This window comes from Biomphalaria glabrata, chromosome 11 (assembly GCF_947242115.1).
Source record: "Biomphalaria glabrata chromosome 11, xgBioGlab47.1, whole genome shotgun sequence".
Lineage (NCBI taxonomy): Eukaryota > Metazoa > Mollusca > Gastropoda > Planorbidae > Biomphalaria > Biomphalaria glabrata.
Genome location: NC_074721.1, coordinates 16,730,472 through 16,753,638, shown reverse-complemented (window position 1 = coordinate 16,753,638; position 23,167 = coordinate 16,730,472). Strand labels below are relative to the sequence as shown.

The window sequence follows — 23,167 nt, the reverse complement described above, 5'->3', positions numbered from 1 at the left end:
CATTCCCTTTTAATCATAAGAAGTGGTGGTAGCTTTGTTGCCTGATATTTGAGTTGGATAATTCCCCCCTTATTGTTTGTTCTGGTGTTTTGTTTTTTTTGTTGTTATTTTTCTCATTATAATTTTGGTGCTAGTGATCAAGTATACATTGTGCTTGATCCATAATCCTTTCACTTCCCTGCATGCATTGTGGGTGCTCTCCTCTTTGTAGTGACGAGACGGTCCCGTAACCCTGGCAAAATTAGTGATTACGACCCAACAGAAGGGCAAGAAATTGATTCCCCTTATTCCAAGCGGAGCTCAGCTAACGTTGTGTATGACTCAAAGAGAGGTGGTGAAGGTAGGCTCCATTACCTTTGACAATTTCCATAAAGTTTCTAGATATTTCTGTAGTTAGTTTTAGTTATAAATTCCAAGTAGGATTTTAACAAATAAACTCTGAGTTAGATTTTGAAGACCATTTTTTAGAAATGATTGAATGCTAAATTTAGAAAAAAAAATATATGTGTCAGTGTATAGTGAAAAGTAAAAATAAAAAACACAGCTGACAAAAAAAAAACCTGTGTTGCAACATAAACAAATTTTGTTCATAGTACCAGAAATAGTCCTCTATTTTTGTCTTTTTCTGACACATGGCAGACCCACACTTTGATCAATCTGTATGAATGTTTGCATGATTGTACACTGGACAAGTCATGAATGTCACTGCTCATGTCAGTTGTTATTCCTGTTGCCTGCAGTTGTTATAATATTTATTTCATTATTTGTTGTTGGTTTAAGTTTCTAAATGTATTTTGGTTCCATGATATAACTATAGATATTGTTGACAGTAAAACCAATTTATTTGAGATGAAATGTTAGTGATACCAAAGAGAATATAAATGTATTAAATTACTCTAGCTTCATAATAATGTAATGTATTTTTGAAATAATTTTTTCTTGATGATTAATGATGCTCAAAAATGATATGGTTTAAATGTTTTAACTAATGAGACTTGGATGGTAGGTCCCATTTCCCATTTTTTAAAAGTGAACATTTTAATATGCCATTTTTGGATTCAGCTTTGAAGTTAAAGATTTCATTGTCTCATCTAAAGGAGAACCCAGGATTTCAGTCCAAAAAGGTAGTGGCCGTCCTAGCCCTGGCGGGCATCAACCTTTTAGCTATGGAGGTAATGCTGGGGCACCACCTCCAATGGGCGGCCACAGCCAGAACCGATCCAGCTATGAAGATGACGGCTATGCACAAAGGGCACAGCAGCAGAGTCAGCAGCCTTATAGTTATGCTCAGGGTAGGAACAAATTACCTGAGGTTCAAACCCATTCTCTTCTCCTTCCGCTGGTCCAGGTTTATGTTATACTGTTCAGAGGTTTAGCTTTAGTCTGCTAGTGAACACAGTGGCAGCTGTTGTCATTGTCTTCCCTTTTTTTTCATTTTTAAATGTTTTTTTTTTTGTTACCTCCTACTTTAAATGGGGTCCCAGTGGGTATGGTCTAGTTTCCATTGTGGAGCTGAGGCATATACACTGACCACCATTAGTCTGAAATCAAATCAAACTTGAAGGATCCCTGGTCAAGTTTTCAAATTTTAAGTGTTGACCCAACACATAATTTGATTTCATGTTGCAATATTGATATGCTAAATAGGATGTGGATAAATAAGCCTGAAGAATATTGTAATTCTTTTTTTCTTTTTCTTAATCCAACATGAAAGCTAATTTTAATATTTATAGACTAAACTACTTTTTTTGAGCCCAACAAAGTAGCAAAATCTGATCTGAACTTTACTACAAGAAAAACAATTTTAAAATGTTGTCTTTTTTCCATTTAACAAAAGAATGAGCGAAAATTCTGCATTAATTAATTTGTTTGTTTTGAATATTTAATTATTATTTCAACAGTTTTCTAGGTGTGTGAACGTTTGGCTCAGAAATTGTTTATTGACAGACTTGTGTATTCAGTAGATAACATATCTGTTTGGGTTTTGGTGTAAATGTTTTAACAACTAATACTTTTTTTATTCAATTTATTTATTTTTTGACAGCATGATATTCATTGCTTGCTCGCTAATCATTATTACTTGAAAATAATATTTGCATCTTATATTTTGCACAAAATAATTATTGCTTATATTAATTGAATCTTTAATATATATGGATTTAGTTTTTTTTTGTTCTCATTTTTAGGTCTGTTTAACATATTTAATTGTCCCAGAACTATCTAAAAAAAGACACATAAATCTTACAGAAGATAATTACAGATTTCTCAATCATTTCAAATTTTTATGAGCATGAAACATTGCCATAGCAATCAACATCAATTCACTACTCAATAAAAATAGTTTGTTCTCCAAAATGTAGGGTTGAAACATGTGCTAAGTAACAAATCTGAGATCACACTGATTACAAATGTAATAAAGAGTTTCTACTGGTTTGAAATCTGTTGGTTTCTGTGTACATGTACATTCTTTTTGGGCTCATGATGGTTTACATCACAGTTTTTTTTTTAGATGACTATAGAATCCTGATGAGTCTGAAATAATTAAAAGCTAGTGGCATCTGAATGTAAAAAACAAACAATAACAACCAAAAACAACAAAAACCACAGTAACTTATTGAAGTTAGCCAGATGTAAATGTATATGTGTTTTTCTTAACGACCTGATTTTCTTGTTGCAGGAAAACCTTTATTAGCTGACCTAATCATTGTCTAGAAAAGTAGGAGGAGAATAGTTTACTTTTCTGTAAACAATGTAAAACCATACATGTATAATATACATGCACTGTTCTGTAGGGTAGCATGTTGATCTATTAGTATTTACAACTGGTAGAGCATTTTATTCATCTGTTAAAGTATTTAAAGCTGAAATCAGAACATTAACATTTCAACTCCCAGTCCCTCCTTTTATCTGTTCAAACCCAATCAAATTTAAAAACATTTTTTTTTTCTTCTTTTTTTTTTTTAGATTTGTATTTTATTTTATTTTTTAGTGTGTTATTTTACTGGAAAATCTTACATGTTTTCATTGTGAAAGAAAATCTCATTTCAAAAAGCTTGTGAACTTGTGTCAATGTATTTGTTTGTAAAACATTGGTGATTATTATTTGCTTCAAGCAACAAGTCAACTTTTTTTTTTTGTTCATTTGCTTACTTCTTGGCCTTGCATGAAATAGGACATCGACGTAAGTAGAGGAGCTTTTTTTTTTGTTTGTTTGTAATGTTTTATCTTCCATCTTGAAGAACTATCATTTGTTCCTTTCTGTTTCTTGTTATTATGTCAAATGTTTGAATAATTTCTCAGAGACTCCAACTATTCTAGACATGCTCATTTCACTTTGCAGTGTTAGTATCACCCTAGGGATTTGCTAATTAGAAAACTCAGAAAAGAAACACATTATTTATTCTGATTGTCTAGGGGCTAAAGAAACAGACCTGTAGTTTAATTTTCTTTGTTTCTTATTTTACAATTTTTAAGCTACTGGTAATGAATTTTTTTTCCGTTTCTTTTGAAATGCAAACATCAAAATGCAAATCAGTTTCTCAGATCCATAACATTTCTCATCATTTTCTTTATTATTACCACTAAGATGGGTCATTTTTTAAAAAGAGATCTGACTTTTACTTATTTATTAATGTCACGGTTTGGACTGTGCAGCCACGGGAAATACTGCATTCCTCACTAATCTCGAAGACTAGCCTTATTTATTATTATTATTAATGTTTCTAAATTGATAACAACTCAACTTTTGTTTCACATGACATAATTAAGCTCAGTGATTACATTGTCAGGCTGGACACATTTGTTCATGTCATTGTGAACAAGAAATGTATTTTGAGTCTGTTATGTATTTTTTAAAGCATTATAAATACAATGACTAAGATTCTCCTGTAAAATATTTTATAAAGAAATCAGCAAAAAAAAAAAAGAATCCCTATGTCACTGTTTTATTTCATCATTGACTTAGCGCATGTATTAATTTTTCTTGATTTGATCCATACCTTTTTTAGTTTGAATTTGAAAATTATGATTTCCTTCAAATGTTGTTGATGTTGTAACTGTGACAAGCATGTTTAGATCTTCTTGTTGTGTGTGTGTGTGTGTATGGTAACCTTCTAAACAGAGCTGGTCTATTTCTGGTGCTTTACTTTTTTTTTTAGACATCAGAACTAATAATTGTTTTTTTTTTCCAATTAACACCTTTGACCAATAGCAAACTGCCATTGAACGTAACAATTTAATTTGAATTTGATAAATAATTCTTATGCTATATCATTGTTCTTTTTAGTTATATTTTCAATAAGTTTTATGAGCAAAATATATTTTTTTTTACTTTTAATAATTATATAGCAAGACAAATAGAAGAAGAGAAATTATTTTTTCATAAGCTATAAATTTGAAGAAACAGAATAAATTCTTTAAACTATCTTCTTTGAATGTATGGGTTAAGTTGACATCTATTGTCAGTGTGAAATGTTTCTCTTGTCTCATCCAATACTTGTTTCCTTCTGATCCATCACACGCTACAGTGCATGGCCAGAGAGTACAACCTGGTTCCATTGCTGATTATGATCCATTAAATCAGCACCACAGTTCGGTAGTAAGAAACAGCTATGGCCAGTCCCAGCCACAGGCTTACCAGCCAGCCCGTAAGTCACACAGCCAGACTCACTGGAACACTATGTTTTTTTTTTTTGTTTTGTTTTCTTAGTCAACATTCCCCTTTCACATCTCAAATATTATCATTGAGGTTGTCAGTCCTCCCCCCCTTTTTTTTTAAATTTAATTTTGTTGACAACCTTTTATGATGTTGGATTTATTTACATGATTGAGAAGCAAGTTAAAACACTAAAGCATCAACTCTTGATGATGCTAAGTTTGAAAAAAAAGTCAACTCTTGTGTCTGTTCTGGGACGATTTAATAAAAACTATTTTTTTGTTGTTGCTTGGTTACTCCTACCTCTTGTGGCTTATATATTTTTGTATCACTACAGTATACAAGGGCTCTATTGGTATCATATCTTGTATCTGCTTGATACACTACGTTCAACTTTTTATTCTTTTAATATTTTACTACTATAGCTACCATACATTAATCAATCATTTTATTACATTATTTTTTTATTCTTAACATTGATAGCTATGAGCATTAAAAAGCTAAAAGATTTCTTAAAGCAGGCTACTTTCTGGTGTTTTTATTTAGTTTGATAATATTTTATCCATCATAACTTTTTTTATTTTAGCTCCTGTAGATTTATATCTAGTTGTCAGAGAATCCATAGCCTATATTTGTTGTTGTGCTACCTTCTTGACCTGTGAACTGTAGAAACTTGTTAACCACTTTCCTTCCCACTAAGTACCCTGTCAAATCACTTCATATCTAAATGTTTGTGTTGCCTTCTCAAATGTTTCTCAAATGATTTAATGCAAAGTTTTTATTTGGTAAGATGCTAGATATATAGAAACAAAAAAAAAAAATATTTAAATATGAAACTTGTCTGTGTACATTTTAGAATGGCTAAGCCTGCCTGCCACTAACTGCTTACTTTCAGTTGAATGGCTACTTTAATATGAATGGCGAATAGTCCAACAATATATTAAGTAGTGCTAAGTGAATGTTCTGATAGTGCAGTCAGAGTTGGCAACTAATATGGAGTGGCTTGACCAACCTAATAGCATAATGATTATATGTATGAAAAAAAGCTATAGTTAATACAAATTAAATGAAAGCCTATCTCTTAATGACCTTTTTGTTTCTGATATTTTGTAGTTAATTCTATATCCTTCTTGAATTATTAAAAAAAGAAAAGAGTTTAAAAACTTACTGACAACATTATGCATAAATCCAGGTCTAATTTACTGATCTGTTTTTGAATTAGAAACATATTTGTTTCATATCATACAAATAATTACGACAGTATCATGGAGTAAGTTCATTTGAAAAGCTAATGTCCTTTTGAATTCAAGGAAATTAAATTCCTTTTTTTTTTAAATTTATATTAAATAGACATTATAAAATCATTTGAGAAGCAATTGATAAAATAGTTAAAGCTGCAAGAAAAATAACAGTAATTTTATAGATATGTTAATATACTTAATTTAAGTTGTTATAGAAAATAATAAATAATCTTGTCAAAAACTTAGTAAAAGATTTTAACATTAGTTATTAGGCATAACATATACATATTAGACATATTATAAAATAAAAGCATCTTATACTTTACAATTCAATTGATATCACCTAGATCAGCGGTTCTCAACCTTTTATGCTCGGTGACCCCTTTTTTCACAATCCCCCACTTAGCCGCGACCCCCCCCCCCCCCCCGGCACACACAGAGCAATAGAATAATAGACAATAACAATCCATTTTTGCAATGGTCTTTGGCGACCCCTGGCAAATCGTCAATCGACCCCCAAGGGGGTCGCGACCGACAGGTTGAGAACCCCTGACCTAGATTAATTTAGGGATGTGTTAAAAAGTCCAGATTTCAGTAACTTATTCTTCCTCTTCTTGTCTTTCAGCTCCCCAAGCCCAGCCTCCTAGAGCTGCCCAGGCAGCACCAAAGCAGGTGATCTACCGGGCTCTGTACGACTATTCAGCCGCAGACAATGATGAGGTCAGCTTCATGGATGGAGATCACATCGTCAATGTGGAAGTTGTAGACGCTGGCTGGATGATTGGCACAGTCCAGCGAACAGGACAACATGGCATGCTTCCCTCCAATTATGTTGAAAGAATCAACTAGTGTTTGCACTCTTGGGTTTAGATTTAGCAACAAATTTTAACTGAATTACTTTTTTTGTGTGTGTTTGGATGGAAATAAATATGGATATGTTTATCTATATTTAACAAAGTATTTATTTGTATTGTGTCCAAAAAAAAATCAGTGCTTTGACGTGATTTCTTCAGACCTAAAATACATTTTCTAAGTTCAAATTATTACTGCACTTTTATTAGTAGTTGTCAGTTGAAATATGTAACTTAGAAGCTACTGGCTTAATTCTAGAATTATTCTAGCTAGGAACACACTATCAGTTAGACATTTATAATCATTTGATAGGACTATGCTCTTAGGCAGATATTTTTCAAACAAGTGTTTTGAAATATCATAAGTTTGTTTTTATTGTATTATGGTAAGCAATGAAAAAAAAACAACCTCAATTCTATGGTTACATTTATGTAGCTTTTTTAATTGCAGTGGCATTCATTTTTAAAAAATAAAAGCATATTGTATAATAGTCTTTTTGTTGTCAACACAAGAAGGCCTAAACCAAATATATTGATGCTATAACTCACAGCATATTCAACATTAACTGAATTTATACAGAAAAATTGGGCATCTAGGGTCCTAGGTTTCTTATTTATAGGATCTTTTTTCCTCTGAGACTTAATAGTATTGAAAGCATAATAATAATTAACAAAAAAAAAAACAACAGAAAATAGGATTTGTTCATGGGAAAAATTATTTCTAAAAGATGAATAGGAAGTGAACATCAATACAGCTTTAAGAAAAATGAATCATTTCTAAACAAAATGAATGAGATGCAGACATAAATCTACATGTCTATAGATCTATGTGTAGTCCAAAACATTACCAGCCAAGAGATGAACACATTCAGTTTAGCTTACACTTGTCTCTGTCTTTCACTTGCAAATGGATTCCACAGTGATCAGTTTTCCCAACAATGATTAGAATGTAGATTGATGCAATATAGATGTTACACTTAAGCTCAGCTCTATTTTAAATATCAGATTTTTTCTTTCTTAGAATTGTATAATCACATTGTTTCAAGTCTGTGCTGTGTGTTATCAAAGCATTTTTCTCAGTTATTTTTTTTTTTAGGATTATGAGAGAGCTTTTGATGTTGTTACTGTAAATGTTTCTCATCCAATCAGTCATACTATTTAACAACTATCATTTCCCAAGCATCTAGCTTGTCTCCATTCATCAGTGATTATGGCAGTACCGTCTTGAAGTAGGCTCATATACTTGTTATGGCTAGCCTTAGGAAATCAGTCCAAATATTTAGTGCAGTAGTGTTGCTTATAGATGTTTAATCCAACAAGTTGCTCATTTATCTGTAGTTAAAACTATTGACCAGTTTGTTTAGCATAACAAGTATTCATGTAGTTCTCAGTTGTTTTTATTTTCCAAAACCTAGAAAACAAAATTTTTTTGTAAAAAGGAAAAACTCCTTATATTTTGCTTTTGTTTTACCAAAGTTTTCACTACATTTGTTTTAGGACATTCATGTACAAGGCAATGTTTATAACATGTATAGTTTTATATCTTACAAATAACCTTTTTGTATAAAGTAATTTTTTAAAATAATTTTATTCTTTATCTATAAGCTGGATATTTTGGATACTGTATCTTGCCATGATTAACTGTATCAATCATGAAATGCTACTTTTTTTTTTTTTTTGCTATTTTGTACTTATTTGTTTTGTGGGGGGCATTCTCATCATTTCACCTTCTTTGAATATATAAGGTTGCATCTTGCATGGCCCTAGTGTTTTTCTACCTGCTACTCTGAGAAGGAGGATAGATGTCAAATAGTCACTTGGTCAAATGATGAAATAGAATGTCTATAAGGGGTGGAACCTTCTTCTGTTGGATCAATAATTTCTGTATATGTTAACAAGAATATACCTGATCATTTTGGTTGATGTGTACACACCAAAAACTGTAAATATTATAATACATCTGTATTCTAAAGATAACTAATACTAAATTAATGATGTATTATTGATTTATTGGTCCAACCCCAAGTTTAGTGAAAGTATAATTACAGATGTAAATTTGTTTTTGCATGATGATCAAGAAGTGTAAACAACCAGTTTAGTACTACAAGAGGTTATAAGTTTGACTAAGTGATTAGCTAGTGTATATGTTTTCCATGTAAATAGCAGTCTACTGACCTTTCACTAGCTACCAGTATTTAAAAAAAAACAAAAAAACATTGGTACACAGGTTTAGACTTGTTTCTGGGGTGGAGTTTGGTCCAAAAAACATTTTGAAAGATAATATTAAAATATTAGACATCCTTCATTTAATGCTAAGAAAGTTTAACATGTATTAAATACATTTTCATTTCTTATATTTTAAAAAGTTTTTAACCTATTTAGATTTTAAAGAGGAAAATGTTCCATTTTCATTTTACTGCTTCATTCTTATTTGAAATGAATTGCAATCGCAGTACAAGTAACATCATTTTATAGATCAATGGTTGTATTTAGTGTACTACATTCTCTATCCTATGTTGAACTACTTTTGATTTTATTTTTCTATCACATTTAGCTGGATTATGTCTGTTGGTTTTAATTCATGTGCCCTCTTGCTCACAGACAAATCATCAATAAATTTTGTATGTATTCCAAGTTCTTGAAACACTTCCTGTCTTTTAAAAATGTTATTTGGCTTAGTCAACTCAGCCCAACATAAAGCATATTAATAGATAAAAGTGAACACATTTTGATTTTGTCTTTATGAAGGCATGTAACTTGGCAAACACAGTTTGATCTTGTCTAAATGAGGGGCATGTCACTTGGTTTCAGAACACAAAAATAAGGTCAAATCCTGGGATTTTAAGCAGTTCATCTATTTCTAACCTGACATGCATTGGGAAAATGAAGGCCCACATAGAGCTTGACATCATCTGTCCTCATTGAAGGTCTAAATAGGTTACCTTTTTTTTTTTTTAAACCACTGTAACATGAAAAGTATGTAAACTGTTGTTTCAGTTACTATACCAGTACTGATGAATGCACCAAGAACCTGTGACCCAAATGATATGCAAGACTGACAGCAGTTAATATTCACATTGAAAAGAAAGATTAAACTCTACACTCATGTTCACAAAGCTTTATTAATTCCTCTTGGTTAATAAAATAATATACAATAATAATTGGTAGTTCACTAACTACAATACATGTATAACAAAACTGCTCATAAATAATTTCACCATTATGTATATAGTCTTCATTGCATACACATCAAATCACAACAAAACATCTTCACTGATTCATTCAAATTTTTGCAGCAAAGACAATAATAAATAATGACATCCTAACCTTAAGTCATAGGATTAAAAAAATGAAAACATGGATGATTAAATAGTGCTCAATTCATTTATTATTGAAATAAAAACAAAGTACATAGTGCCTTGATGCATCTAATTGTTCATCAACACTGGCAATCCATAGATAACTGGTGCAAAGCCATTGAGTCCCTGCAGCTTACACACCTTCCTGGCAATGGACAGTATTTGGCTCATTGTAACTGGTTTTGTCTGTGCCATCCATTCTGCTGTGAACTTGGATGTCAACTTGTCAATGTCTTTATCAGTGACTAGCCACAGATTGCCAATCACTGAAGGGCTGAAAAGACAAGGAAATGATTTAGACTTCTCATTGACTGAAGAATGTTTATAAAAACAAAATATGACATAGATGGGTTTCCATAATAAAAATTACACCTTACACAAAGATTTTTGATGTAATGAATTCTAATTATTGACATTACTAATTTTCTTTGTCTAATTTTTTTCTAACAAGTAATGCAAAACACTTATCAAATAATTCAAAAATCACAAAAGAAAAAAAAAGTTAATACTATAAAAAAAAAATGATTAGTTGTAATTAAGATGCAGAATCCAATCTAACTTATAATTGGGTTGCTTGAGTTATACACTATATAAAGTAACAACTCAAAGGAACTAAGATATTGTTATAAACCTGGTGGTGGCACAGATGGGGGTAGTGGTGTGAGTGTAGTCAGCCGACGCAAATCGCCCCAGGCCAGCGCTAGACGAGCGGTCAACCGTGACGAGTTACGACGATCGGCCGAGACGAGTTAACAACATGAAGGTTCGAGTAGGATCGGCGTCGTGAACAGAGCTCAGGAGCGTCCCAGAATGGTCGAGCGACGTTCTGTCCGGTTCTAGAAGGCCAGTAGGGACCCTATATAAAGAGCGGAGGTGTCGCAGTCAAGACGGTTCAGAAAGCGGGTTTACGACAGGAGTTCAGAACACGGTCGACTACAGCACAGTTCAACGGTGTGGTCCTGTACGGAGCATTACGACGGTTCAGTGCGGAGTACTATCAAGTACAGTTGAGACGAACGGCGTCTTGATCTTGGTCTGTGATCGAGTCCGACACAACGAGCCCAAGTGTGTGAAGTCAGTCCCGAACTGTTGAACCCAGTGCAAGCCCGGAACGAGACGGAGAGACCAGTGCAAGACTTGATACGGCGGAACGGTGTCATCGGAGAGATATTTGTTATCACAGAGCTATTTGTACTGTTCTACGTGCTGCCAATTGTACAGTATTGGCTGTTATTTATGGACATTAAACCTTTACGTTATTTTGGAGCCCTGACTTGTCAAGTTCTTTAAGTTGGTGGTGTATGGTGCAGTTTGCAGAGAGCCTGGATAGTGAGATTCGTAACACTGGTGTCAGAAGTGGGATCGGATCGTATCGGATAGGAACGGATCTACTATGGCTCGTCTGAAACTGCTGTACGAACTCGAATTGAAAGAACTGAAGCGAGAGCTACGTGATCGAGGGCTGAAGACAAGTGGAAACAAAGAAACCTTACAAGCACGCCTCCGGGAAGACATAATGGAAGAAGAGGAAGATCCAGACACGTATCTTTTTCAAGTAGAACCAGATATGGAGGAGCTCCTGAGCTCAATGCTAGGAAACATCAATTCCAAGATAGATGCCATGGACACCAAGGTGGACGCCAAGATAGATTTCATTGTCTCGGGAATCAAAACCGAGTTAGTGGCTTTGAACCAATGCATACCTGCTGTGGAGAAGAGAATCACCAATACTGATGTTTGTCCAGATGATAAAACCAGTGAGAGGAGCCTTGGTGGTGATCATGAGAACCCATTGAAACCTGACGAAGCCGTTGAGAGGCATATGCAAGTCGAGAGATACCAGCCAGGTCTGCACCCAACAGACGTTGGTCCCGCTGCCAAGACTGGAGATGAAAGTCCTAATGGTGGTGAAGAGAATCCAAAGAAGCTTGACGCCGAAGACGAGGGACCTTTGCACGAGGAGTGTTACCAACCTGCCCCACGAGCATGCCCTCCAGACAAGGCTGAAGATGATGACCTGTACCACAATTCCCCGCCCTGTGGATTTGAAGCCCATCCCAGTCCTTCTTCGCAAAGCCCTATGAAGCCACCTTTTTTGCCAACGATCTTGGTATCCCCAGCCCTTACATCCTATACCTCTCCATGTGTCAAGTGGCTGTCCTTGGTACCGACCGACAAGAGATCGATGCAACTACAAAGTCACTGCAACAAGAGGACGATCAACTGGAGGAAAAGAAGAAGGCGGCGTCCAACGTGCATGGTGATTCTACCAAGAAATAACTGCAGCCACATGAAGACCAACTGGCGGAGAAGAAGAAGAAGGCGACTTTTGCGGAGTGCAATATGGATGACCATGCGATCACGAGGTCGATACAACCAGATGAAGGCTAACTGGAGGAGAAGAAAACGTTTTCTGAGTTCCACGTGGATGGCGATGAAAGCACGACGGCGAGGCAACCAGGTCAAGGCAAACTGGAGGAGAAGAAGGAAGCGACCATTGCTGACTGCAACATGGATGGCCCCATTAAGCTCAAGACGCAAGCCAACTGCCACCGACCGACCCCCACCTACAGCGATGAAATTTCACAGCCAATGTCAGGAGGTTGAATCTGCCCGGGACGGACAGATCTAAGGAGGGGGCAGTGTTATAAACCTGGTGGTGGCACAGATGGGGGTAGTGGTGTGAGTGTAGTCAGCCGACGCAAATCGCCCCAGGCCAGCGCTAGACGAGCGGTCAACCGTGACGAGTTACGACGATCGGCCGAGACGAGTTAACAACATGAAGGTTCGAGTAGGATCGGCGTCGTGAACAGAGCTCAGGAGCGTCCCAGAATGGTCGAGCGACGTTCTGTCCGGTTCTAGAAGGCCAGTAGGGACCCTATATAAAGAGCGGAGGTGTCGCAGTCAAGACGGTTCAGAAAGCGGGTTTACGACAGGAGTTCAGAACACGGTCGACTACAGCACAGTTCAACGGTGTGGTCCTGTACGGAGCATTACGACGGTTCAGTGCGGAGTACTATCAAGTACAGTTGAGACGAACGGCGTCTTGATCTTGGTCTGTGATCGAGTCCGACACAACGAGCCCAAGTGTGTGAAGTCAGTCCCGAACTGTTGAACCCAGTGCAAGCCCGGAACGAGACGGAGAGACCAGTGCAAGACTTGATACGGCGGAACGGTGTCATCGGGGAGATATTTGTTATCACAGAGCTATTTGTACTGTTCTACGTGCTGCCAATTGTACAGTATTGGCTGTTATTTATGGACATTAAACCTTTACGTTATTTTGGAGCCCTGACTTGTCAAGTTCTTTAAGTTGGTGGTGTATGGTGCAGTTTGCAGAGAGCCTGGATAGTGAGATTCGTAACAATATTAAAAGGTCTTACCAGCCAGCTAACAGGAAATACAATGGTCCTCCATCCCCATCTAGCTTTGACTTGTAATCCAACTTGCCACTTTGACATCCCATCAGCACTGCTGCAGCCTTGGCACGGAACATTTGAAGGTCATCTCCTCCCACAAACTGGTTTCCCCAGCCATGACCACAGTAACTAATTAGAAAGTAAAAAAACACAGTAACTAATTAGAAAGTAAAAAAACAGTATCTGATTAGAAAGTAAAAAACAGAGAAATTGAAATGTCCACAGTATCTGATTAAAAAGTAAAAAAACTAAGAGAGATTGAAATGTCGGGCCTACTTAATGGTATTTAAGTTAGATATTAAAGTAAGCAGCTTAATAAAGGTCCATCTGTTTGAAGGATGAAGCTGTGTACATAATTTATTCTCAGCTATTAACATTATACAATTCATGAAGCAGCTCAAGGTTGAAACTAGAGTCATAGAGAATGATGAGCTTAGGAGAAACTTGACTAAAGGAATTACACTTTGTTTAGACTTTTTTATGTTAGTTATAACGCTACTTTATTATGTTTGATATAACACTTGTATTATCTCATACACAATAAAATTAAATCTCTTTAAGTCTCATAGAGGGAGTATTACTGAGTGAATATATTTTGATTAAAAATCCAGTTTTAATAATGTGTTTATACATCTAAGACCCAGGAATACAAATTGAACTCTTATGGTACTGCTACTATAATATCAGAAAGTAACTTACAGATAGAGAGAATGATTCTTTAAAAAGTTCTTCAAGTCAGCAACGGTTGGAGCTTTCTGTACTAAACTAGTCCAGCCCTTGTACCTGAAACAACCAGAGTTAGAGAATATATAGAAACACCTTAATACTCAGGCAGTCTAAGCCTTAAGGTTACATTGATTCTAAGTTTCAATCAATAATAAAATAAAACTATGTTTAACTAAGTTAAAGATAGTTTACCGTTCTAGCTGGGGTAGCAGAACATTCACAGCATTGCTCAGGTTGGTCTCTGGGTCAATGACAGCCACCACATTGTCTCGGTCCACCCCATGCTGGAAACCTGAAGTTCTCTTGATTGTGTGGAGGGCCAAAAAAGCCTGCAGGGCACTCAGAGATGGCATCCTGGTTATGGTTTCCTGGGCCAAGTCCGGCATACATTCCCATGGCAGCTTATTCAGAGTCTGCAGAGAAATGTTTTGTAATTTGAAATTAAAATATTATGTAGCTGTCATTTGAAGTGATAAAGTACAAACCTACTTCTAAAACTAGGACACATTTTGCATCAGAAAAAAAAATATTTTTCCAAAAATTGAAACATTTTATTCCCTTCTTGAGATCACGTTCAGCATAGACCCTGGCACCTGGGAGACAGAGGCACATGACAGAGCATCATGGCGTCGCGCTGTGAAAACTGGCGCACAGGTTGCTGAGGAAAAAGAACAACGCTGGCAGAAGAAAAACGCCACAAAAGAAAAGCAAGACAAACGACACTAGCCCCAGCTGGAATAACCTGCCCAGTGTGCGGCCGAACATTCCGGGCTCACATAGGTCTCACCAGCCACATGAGGAGGCATAAAACCCCAGTGCAAAGCCCTCAGACCCCTGGATGACAAAGTGGTCATCATCGAACCACGATGGACGAACTATATATATATTGCTAGTACTTTATGGTGCTTGCCTGTTTGGTATGGGACACTTAAAACACTAATTTAGAAAAACAGTTCTTTTGGATAAAAAAGTTTTATATAGAATATAAATCTTAGGCCTATACAATATATGATCAACTCATTAGTCTTAAAAATACTAAGGTTTTATCATGTTGTGTAAGTATACCTTTTAAACACTGTGCAATCAAAGTCAATATAAATGTATTTAAATAACAAATTTAAGCAGGATAGTCAGTCAATTGAACCCAAGTCAAAGGTTACAGGTCAACATTCAACTAATCGGGTGGAAGTGAGATAGGGTATGAATATTAAATAAAACAGTTTTGCAGTCAGATAGTTCATGATGAAATACCAACTATATCCAGTACATGAGTTACTTAGTCGTAGGTCAACTGTGTTTGAATACAAGAAACTAATAAGGCCAGAGTTCAATGGGAGTGGTAACAATGCTATGAAATGTTTAAATTTATGGAAAAGTTTCAGTCTAAGTCAAATAAAAACAACTGCAACATGTCTGATTCAGGTCTCAATACAAATGACATGTTAGCACAGCTGTGTATTGATTACCTTGTCTAATAAAAGTATGACTGGGCCTCTGGTCACCTGTAGCCTCTCACCATACAGTTTGACAACCTGCGACTGCAGTTCCAACAAAGCCTTTGTAACGGCATCAGCCACATCTTTGGGCCACATAGATTGCAGCATGGACTCAACATCCTGCTCATGTGCACACAACAGAACTTCAAAAACCACCTGATGAGCAGAAAAAAACAACAATGTAAGTTCACATTGTGCTCACCTCAAACATTTCTTGTTTATATCAAACATAAGGGAGAAAACAGGAGAATTCATATATTAAAATATAACTTCTGGTTCCACTGCTGGACAATATCTATAAACAGTCATTATTGGAGTTTAAAGCTAGAACTTGGATATAATGGCTAGTGTAGAACACAAAGAAGCAAAGTCATGCAACAACTTGTCCACTGATTAAAAAATAATAATGACCAGATATAGAATCCTAACCAATATTAAAAATAGTAAAATAAACTATTTATTATGTTTTTGAATTACCTACCATATAGTACACATTTTGTGAAATGAAAAAAAAATATGTGTAAAATTGATTTGTTATAAATGTATTTTATGAACATTTCTTCATCCTATATAGGTATGGTATGACTGCTGCACTGTGGAGTAACTATTAAAACTGCTAGACTAACCTTGAGAGTTTTTTGGTCAAGTTTATAACCAAGTTGTTGATAAATCTGATCAGCTGTGACACTGGTGGCTGTCTCTATCAATGTTCCCACAGAAGGATACTCGCTAAGATTGACCTTCCCTCGCAGGAACCACTTGTGACCAGCCAAAATCACTTCTTGAAGGTAGAAAGTCAAGTTCTGGAGAGAAGAGTTACAACACTTGTCATGAGGGAACAGAAGAGGCTGACACTAAGATGTCTCAAATATAAATTTGTACCACCGAAGAACAAAGTCTAGTGACAGAGAACAATGTAAACAGCATTTTAAAAACAACAACATAGAAACAAAATATTTTTTTTGTCTATAGTTTCTGTAGCTGGTGACATCATAAAGAACTTTTAAACTAATCTAGATGGAACCTTCTTGCAATGTCTCAATATGCCTGCCCTCAAGTGTCTACATTGCATGAGTTCTGGTTGAACAGCATAAAATGAACAGCAAGAACATTGGTGAGGTTTGTCTAAAAATTCAGTGGATACTTTGAATTTATTGTCAAATTTATTATAGATTTTAAATATTGTCATTCTTATTGGACTATTTAAGAAAGTGTTCATTATGAAGTTTTATTTTTTGGACTTATTTGTGCTTTATTTAATAAGTCAAGTTATATTGTACCAGGATATGGGACCATGGGAATTATTATAAATAAATCACACTCAAAGAGATTTACAAACTATAACACCCATGTTTAACTTAGCCACTTTATAACTTTACATTGACCCATTCAATCTTATAAGGACCAAATCCAGCTGTCTGCTACATTTTCAACCCAACATAATATAATAATCATATAATAAGATAAGATAATTATGCCAGATATTGTCAAAAGAAAAATTGTGCAACAAATTTCCATACAAAAAAGTATTAGAAGTCTCACTGGATTCCTGACAACAACAGGCCATGGAAGTTATCTCAAGTATTTTCAAATTTCAATGCTCTAACATAACAAAATTTTAAATTTTACAATCTTAACTCTGATGTTGATTACAAAATAACAGAAAACTGAAATGAGAAAACTTAAAGCAGTGACATAGATCTAGAGATCTGAGTGCCAGTAAAACTGCTTTTACAAATGCTTTAGACCAAGACTAAAATTATTAGTAAAATACATTGAAGATGTAACACAACCAATGGAGCATAGAATTAAGTAAAAGACAATTTAGTACTTGTAATGCCAAGTAGCTATCTCTGATTGCATTGCAAGTTAATAAATGTAATTAATTTGTACAAATAGATATTTAAAATTGATTTTTTTTTGCAGAACCTTCTTGCAAAGCTATTTCCCTATGGTTGTTTTTTTTAAATTCTTTCTTAGATCTGAAGTACAATGACTGCTACTGTTGAAATTTCAATTCTTGCATTCTAGTCAGACCAGTGAAATTCTTGACCTAGTACTAATGGTAAAACCTTATTTGGATGTATGTGGTACCTGCATGTCTGTATCATTTTTATATCTGTAAGTCCAGTACTCTGCTGGGGAGAGTTTCTCTTGGTGGATGATGGCTGCTTCATACACTCTTAGGACTCTCATTAGCTGAAAGAAATGAATATAGTTACATCAACATGACACAAGGCAAAAACTTTCAAATGAACTACATTTACATAGTGGGACTACTTACTGATAGCCATCTTGCTGGAGGAATTTCCAGTGTCACTGGATCTTGGGCAGATGACATCCTGGTCACCAACAGCTGACCTTTTCCAGGATTCAAGGGGTCATAGTTGACAACTGTCAACTGAACCATAGTCCACTCTTTAAAAAAAGAAAAATATTTAAGTTTACAGACAACTGATATGTAACAAGAATAAAATAAAATATTGTTTTTAATTCAGTCAGCCAGAATGTACTTAAAGTTGCTTTCACCAATTTGATTAGATTAGCCTTGCAGAATATCATAGTACTGCTCAGCCTGACAAATAAAATCATATATGAAATTGACATAATGACTGCATTAAACATTTTCTATTTTTAAAAATTAAATCTTTCATATTTTGTTACATTTCAAAAGGATGTGCCTAAGAACTTCCATCACAGCTGTCATAGCAAGACTTCAATGTGAAATCATAATTAAAAAAAATCTTTTTACTACTATTTAGACACTTGAAGACATCAAACATGCCAGACAGAGAATGATGGGAGTACCAAACCTGAAGGAATATCTTTGAGTCTGTGGCTTAAGGTGTCCACCTGATCACTGGCCTTCAGTTTACTGAGTGCCTCACTCATGGCCTTAACTTCTGAAGATAGTTCATCTCCCTCAAGTTCTGCCCAATCACTGGGCTCATCTCTCTCACACGTAACCTTTGATCTGGCACATTTCCTGGGAATATGAAACAAAAATATTATAGAGAGCATTTTCTCCTGGCAGCTCTCAAGTTACAAGTGTTTTATTTTATTTCTAATCAGAAGGATATATTAGCACTATTTTTTAGATGTAATTTTTCCATGATTAAAAAACAAGTAATTTCTTAAATGTCACGTTGAGCTAACGATATTACATTTTTTAAAATGTATTTTATTTTAATGACTTTTAATATTAGTAATTTACTATTTCGGATACCATTTATTTACTTAAGTGCTATGTAGAGAGGCCAGCATTTTGACTAACTACATGTCACAAGCACACAGTCCAGATGATTGTAAGTACCAACGTACTGACCAACTTCCATCACTTTGACCAAGAGCATGTCCTCCCAGAATATTTACCAAATGCAAAAACTCCCAACACATGTGTCAGCGTTTCTATAGAACTTTTTGGCATTCAGAAACTTTAGAAAAATAAATAATAGAAAAACTCCAAAACAGGAGTTCCTTCACAAGACAGCAGATCACACTATCTCACATTTATCTTGTCTTTTTACTTTACTGTTAACTTACTTTGGGCAGTCGTTTACCACATAAACCACAAGCTAAACACTCAAAGAATAGAAAATGTTCATGCAGCAAATGCTCAGTCAATATAACAATGTCCACAAGTCCTAAAAATCTACTTATTAGTGTGAGGGGAGAAAAATGACACCAAAACAAAATCATACGAGCAGAAACAATGTATTAGGATTTGATTTTTGTTTTCATAGTCAACGTAATAATAATAATAAGCTTTATTATCCATAAGGAGATTTGTCTTATAATTTGTGCATCACACCAAACAAAACATTATAACTATAGAAAACCAAAATATACATTCACACCAGACTCATAATTTACATGTGAAAGGTTTATATCAGATAGTTTAATTTTATTTAAAGACTTGTAATTAAGGGGGTCATCTACCTTGAAAACTTTTTTTTTTGTTTTTAACATTTTAGGCTTTTTAATGTATTCAAATGATGTATTTGACCATAGGAACACATAATATGCCTTTAAAAAATATTTTTTTAATGAAATTCAACTTTTTTTCATCATAAGGGGGGGTCAAGGGGTCAAATCATGTCATTTCTAAGAATGTGTTTCTGAAATAACCATTAAAGCTACAGGTCTGAAATTTGGTATATTGATAGACACCCTATCTCCTTACAGGATGGATGACAATGAGACATTGTGAAAAATGTATATAGATTTTTTTAAATAAATTTTTTAATTTTACCCTCTTCTGCGGACAGCGTTTTCAGCCATTGTAACCAATTAAAATGTCCTTTACTCTTTTCCTGTAAACATTTTATGACATTTTCTATTGTCATCCTGTGCTAAGACCATATTTAAACATGTATACCAAATATTATTATAATTGAACTGATAGTTTTTGAGAAAAGTGATTCTTAAGATCACATACCCATGTAAAATAGACATTTTGAGAAAAATCAAAATTAAAGTTTCAATGAGTGAGAAAAACAAGATATGTATGTATATTGTTCAAAAAGATGTTTTATTTAGCTCATGTAACATTTAGGAATAGAAGCAAACACAGAATTTATTAAAATATTGTTAAATTTTATTTTAGATAGCTTCCCCACACAACCCCCCCCCCCCCCCCCCCCCCCGGCGCAAAAAAAAAAATTCACCCGAAGACATTATAAGTCCAATTTTTACTTTTCAGACATTAATGTAAGCCCCAAAACAACTAAAAATCAAGATAAAGTATCCCTTAATTATAAATACATGCAAATAATAAGTAAATAAATAGTTAAAATATAATTAATATGAATATGGTTGTGGTTTACACAAGAAGTTTTTCAAAGTTAAAAAAAAAATTACCTATACCAGTTCAAATAATTTGGAATCTAGTCTTTCTCAGGTTTCAGGCCTGCATTTTTTTTTATAAGCACCTAATGTTATTTGTACTCATACTAGAGGTTTGATAAGAGTACACACAATAATAAATCCAGTAAATAGAATGGCACCAGTATTTGAAAATAAATACAACTTGTATATTTTAGGTGGCTGAATAATTGTAGGGTGCAGTGCCTTTATAGTAGATAGTCCATTGTAATATGATATGGCTTTTTATATATATAGCCATTGAGCTGATAATGCACATATGTATGCTGTACAGTATAAATGTTATAGATGGTAAGAAATGCTGATATAATGTGACATGGCGAGACTGAAGCTCATTGCATGTGTACAGCTACACCGACAGAAAAACTCTGGTCCTTTTTTATGTTGAAACAGTAGCTGATGATAAATTGGTTCACCAGGAACCATGCAGTGCTTGATGATGAATCTTGTAATGAAATAGGCAGAACTTTATAATGATGTAAGAGTCTTTGTAGCTGGAGGTGGTGGTCAACGACAGTATCCAACGAGAAAAGAATCCCAGGTTGTTAGCATGATATAGATCAAGGTCTATAAAGTGTAAATTGTTGCTATATATGTGATAAGCAGCATGTGATGTGGTGTTTGATTATGAAGTACTTCTATGTCATACTGCAGTATTTAGGCAGCTTTCAGACAGGGTAGATGGTTGACGAGGTACTAGTATATGTGGTGATGTTTTCTTCCAACAAAGGAAGGGTCAGTGTACACTGCATGTGTTGTTTTGATCTGTTGATATAAAGAAAAGGAAAATATAAATTAAATAGCCTATTATGAAAATATTCAAATGATAAACATAGCATTAGTGTTATTTACTCTATATAATCAAGAACTAAAAAGAATAATAGAAAAAAATGAATGGACAAAACTTTTTTTTCTTACCTACAATTCCCAATGTGTGTAGATCTAATGTCTATATCCTTGTAACAGATTAGGTAGATCTAATGGTAGTCAGGAGAACCTGAGACTGGAAAAAAAAGGAAAAAGTTATTGTATGTATGCCATTGTAGCCCAGTAAAATTTAGATCTAGAAATCTAGTAAATAAATCTACACTAGCAAGACTCACTCATAATTCATTTATTCACTACTCAGACTATTTATTCTTGAGATCAAAGTTATTTTAGATCTAGAATTAGAAAAAGCAACAACTAGATCTAGACTATATTAGATATATAGATCTAGATCTAATATCTATTCTAGAATCTAATCTTCTCTTCTGCAGTGGATACGATCTTACTGCTCATGAAATGGAGATCTAGATCTAGACTAAAGTAGACAAGATAGATGATAGAGATAGACCTATATAGATCTAAAACGAAATCAAGTTTCTAAATCTATTTTATAGAACTAGATCAATCCAAATACTAAGACATCTAGAATATGAATCTAGATCTATCTAGAATCTAGATCTAGTAGCTAAATAGGATAACCTTAGCCTTAGACTAGCCTGGCCTAGCCCCAAGGCCAAGCCCAACAACTTGAACAAGTCAAAGTGTAGTAACTAAAACTAGATCTAGTACGACCTAAACACTGCATATGTGCTTGTCCGACCCCTAGATCTATGTTTTTATGATAATGCTATATCTAGATCTATAAAAAATATTAGGAAACATGTACTTACCATAAATAATAATGGCAAAGATAGCATACAATATCCAAAAGGGTCTTCTATCGATTCACGGACGCCATCATTGTTGCTGTAAACATCGGAACCACATGGCCGGAAGGAACCAATCAAAATCGTTTATTTCATAAATACACATCATGATCCAATCGGATTTGAATAGAGACACGTGTAGTGGTCTAGTTTGAACTAGTTTCAAGGCTAAGGTTATTTTTAGATGAATGAGTCATTGAAATGGACTTGTAGAGCTGACCGTAGGCTTTTCAAAGACACCAAACATGACCCACTTTTATGGCGGGCTACGCGGTAATCGGCATCGTAAAACGGCGATTTTTTCAACATTTAGAGCAAAATTAGCTTACCCCTACCCCTTTCTAACTCATTTTTTACATTAAAATACCTTTATTTTAGTGATTTTAGCTAAACTATATCATTTATAAGATATTATTCTAACATAATATGCAACTTTTGAAAAATCGATTTTTTTAATGAAAAATGATTATTTTTGACCCGTTGACCCCCTTAACATGTGAAAGGTTTATATCAGATAGTTAAATTCTATTTAATGATTTGATTGCCAGGGAGACATAAGAGTCTTGTGTCTGTCTGTCTTTGCTACCAGTGTCTCGTATCTCTTTTATGATGGTAAAATAAAAAAAAACCTGACCCAAAGGGTGATTTTTATTTCTAAAATCTTTTCTTTTCTTTCTTATTAATGTTTTTGGTACTATAGTATGCTGAATGCACTTTGACCCAATTTGATTTGTGAATATTCCAGGGGAAGGAGGGGTATCTGGAACGCACAACTCTTCAATTCAAATCTAACAAATTTCACACGTCATAGGAATCAAACTCTAAACCTTCAGTTTGACAGCC

General features: G+C 34.5%; 2 protein-coding genes and 1 long non-coding RNA gene across 6 annotated transcripts in view; 1 reads left to right on the top strand and 2 right to left on the bottom strand.

The window, feature by feature from the left end:
• Nucleotides 1-9,383, top strand: part of LOC106051834 (LIM and SH3 domain protein F42H10.3-like) — a 46,454-nt gene extending 37,071 nt beyond the window's left edge. The window contains exons 5-8 of one of the 4 annotated variants that reach the window (XM_013207038.2): nt 212-340; nt 1,098-1,292; nt 4,527-4,646; nt 6,521-9,383. In XM_013207038.2, the coding sequence (XP_013062492.1) occupies nt 212-340; nt 1,098-1,292; nt 4,527-4,646; nt 6,521-6,744 (668 nt within the window). In that variant the 3' untranslated portion in view covers nt 6,745-9,383. The remainder of the gene's footprint in view (nt 1-211; nt 341-1,097; nt 1,293-4,526; nt 4,647-6,520) is intronic. The other 3 variants (XM_056003728.1, XM_013207043.2, XM_013207040.2) reach the window with 3 other exon arrangements.
• Nucleotides 8,457-23,167, bottom strand: part of LOC106051823 (uncharacterized) — a 35,476-nt gene continuing 20,765 nt past the window's right edge. The window contains exons 26-34 of the mRNA XM_056003717.1: nt 18,560-18,732; nt 18,031-18,164; nt 17,841-17,945; nt 16,373-16,549; nt 15,717-15,902; nt 14,443-14,663; nt 14,224-14,307; nt 13,489-13,653; nt 8,457-10,379 (exon numbers count right to left, since the gene is read on the bottom strand). Coding sequence (XP_055859692.1) covers nt 10,175-10,379; nt 13,489-13,653; nt 14,224-14,307; nt 14,443-14,663; nt 15,717-15,902; nt 16,373-16,549; nt 17,841-17,945; nt 18,031-18,164; nt 18,560-18,732 — 1,450 coding nt within the window. The 3' untranslated portion in view covers nt 8,457-10,174. The remainder of the gene's footprint in view (nt 10,380-13,488; nt 13,654-14,223; nt 14,308-14,442; nt 14,664-15,716; nt 15,903-16,372; nt 16,550-17,840; nt 17,946-18,030; nt 18,165-18,559; nt 18,733-23,167) is intronic.
• On the bottom strand, nt 20,406-22,837 carry LOC129921636 (uncharacterized). Its single transcript, XR_008773579.1, has 3 exons — nt 22,289-22,837; nt 21,549-21,633; nt 20,406-21,395 (listed from the first exon to the last, which is right to left on the bottom strand). It is a non-coding gene; the product is annotated as an uncharacterized LOC129921636 (long non-coding RNA).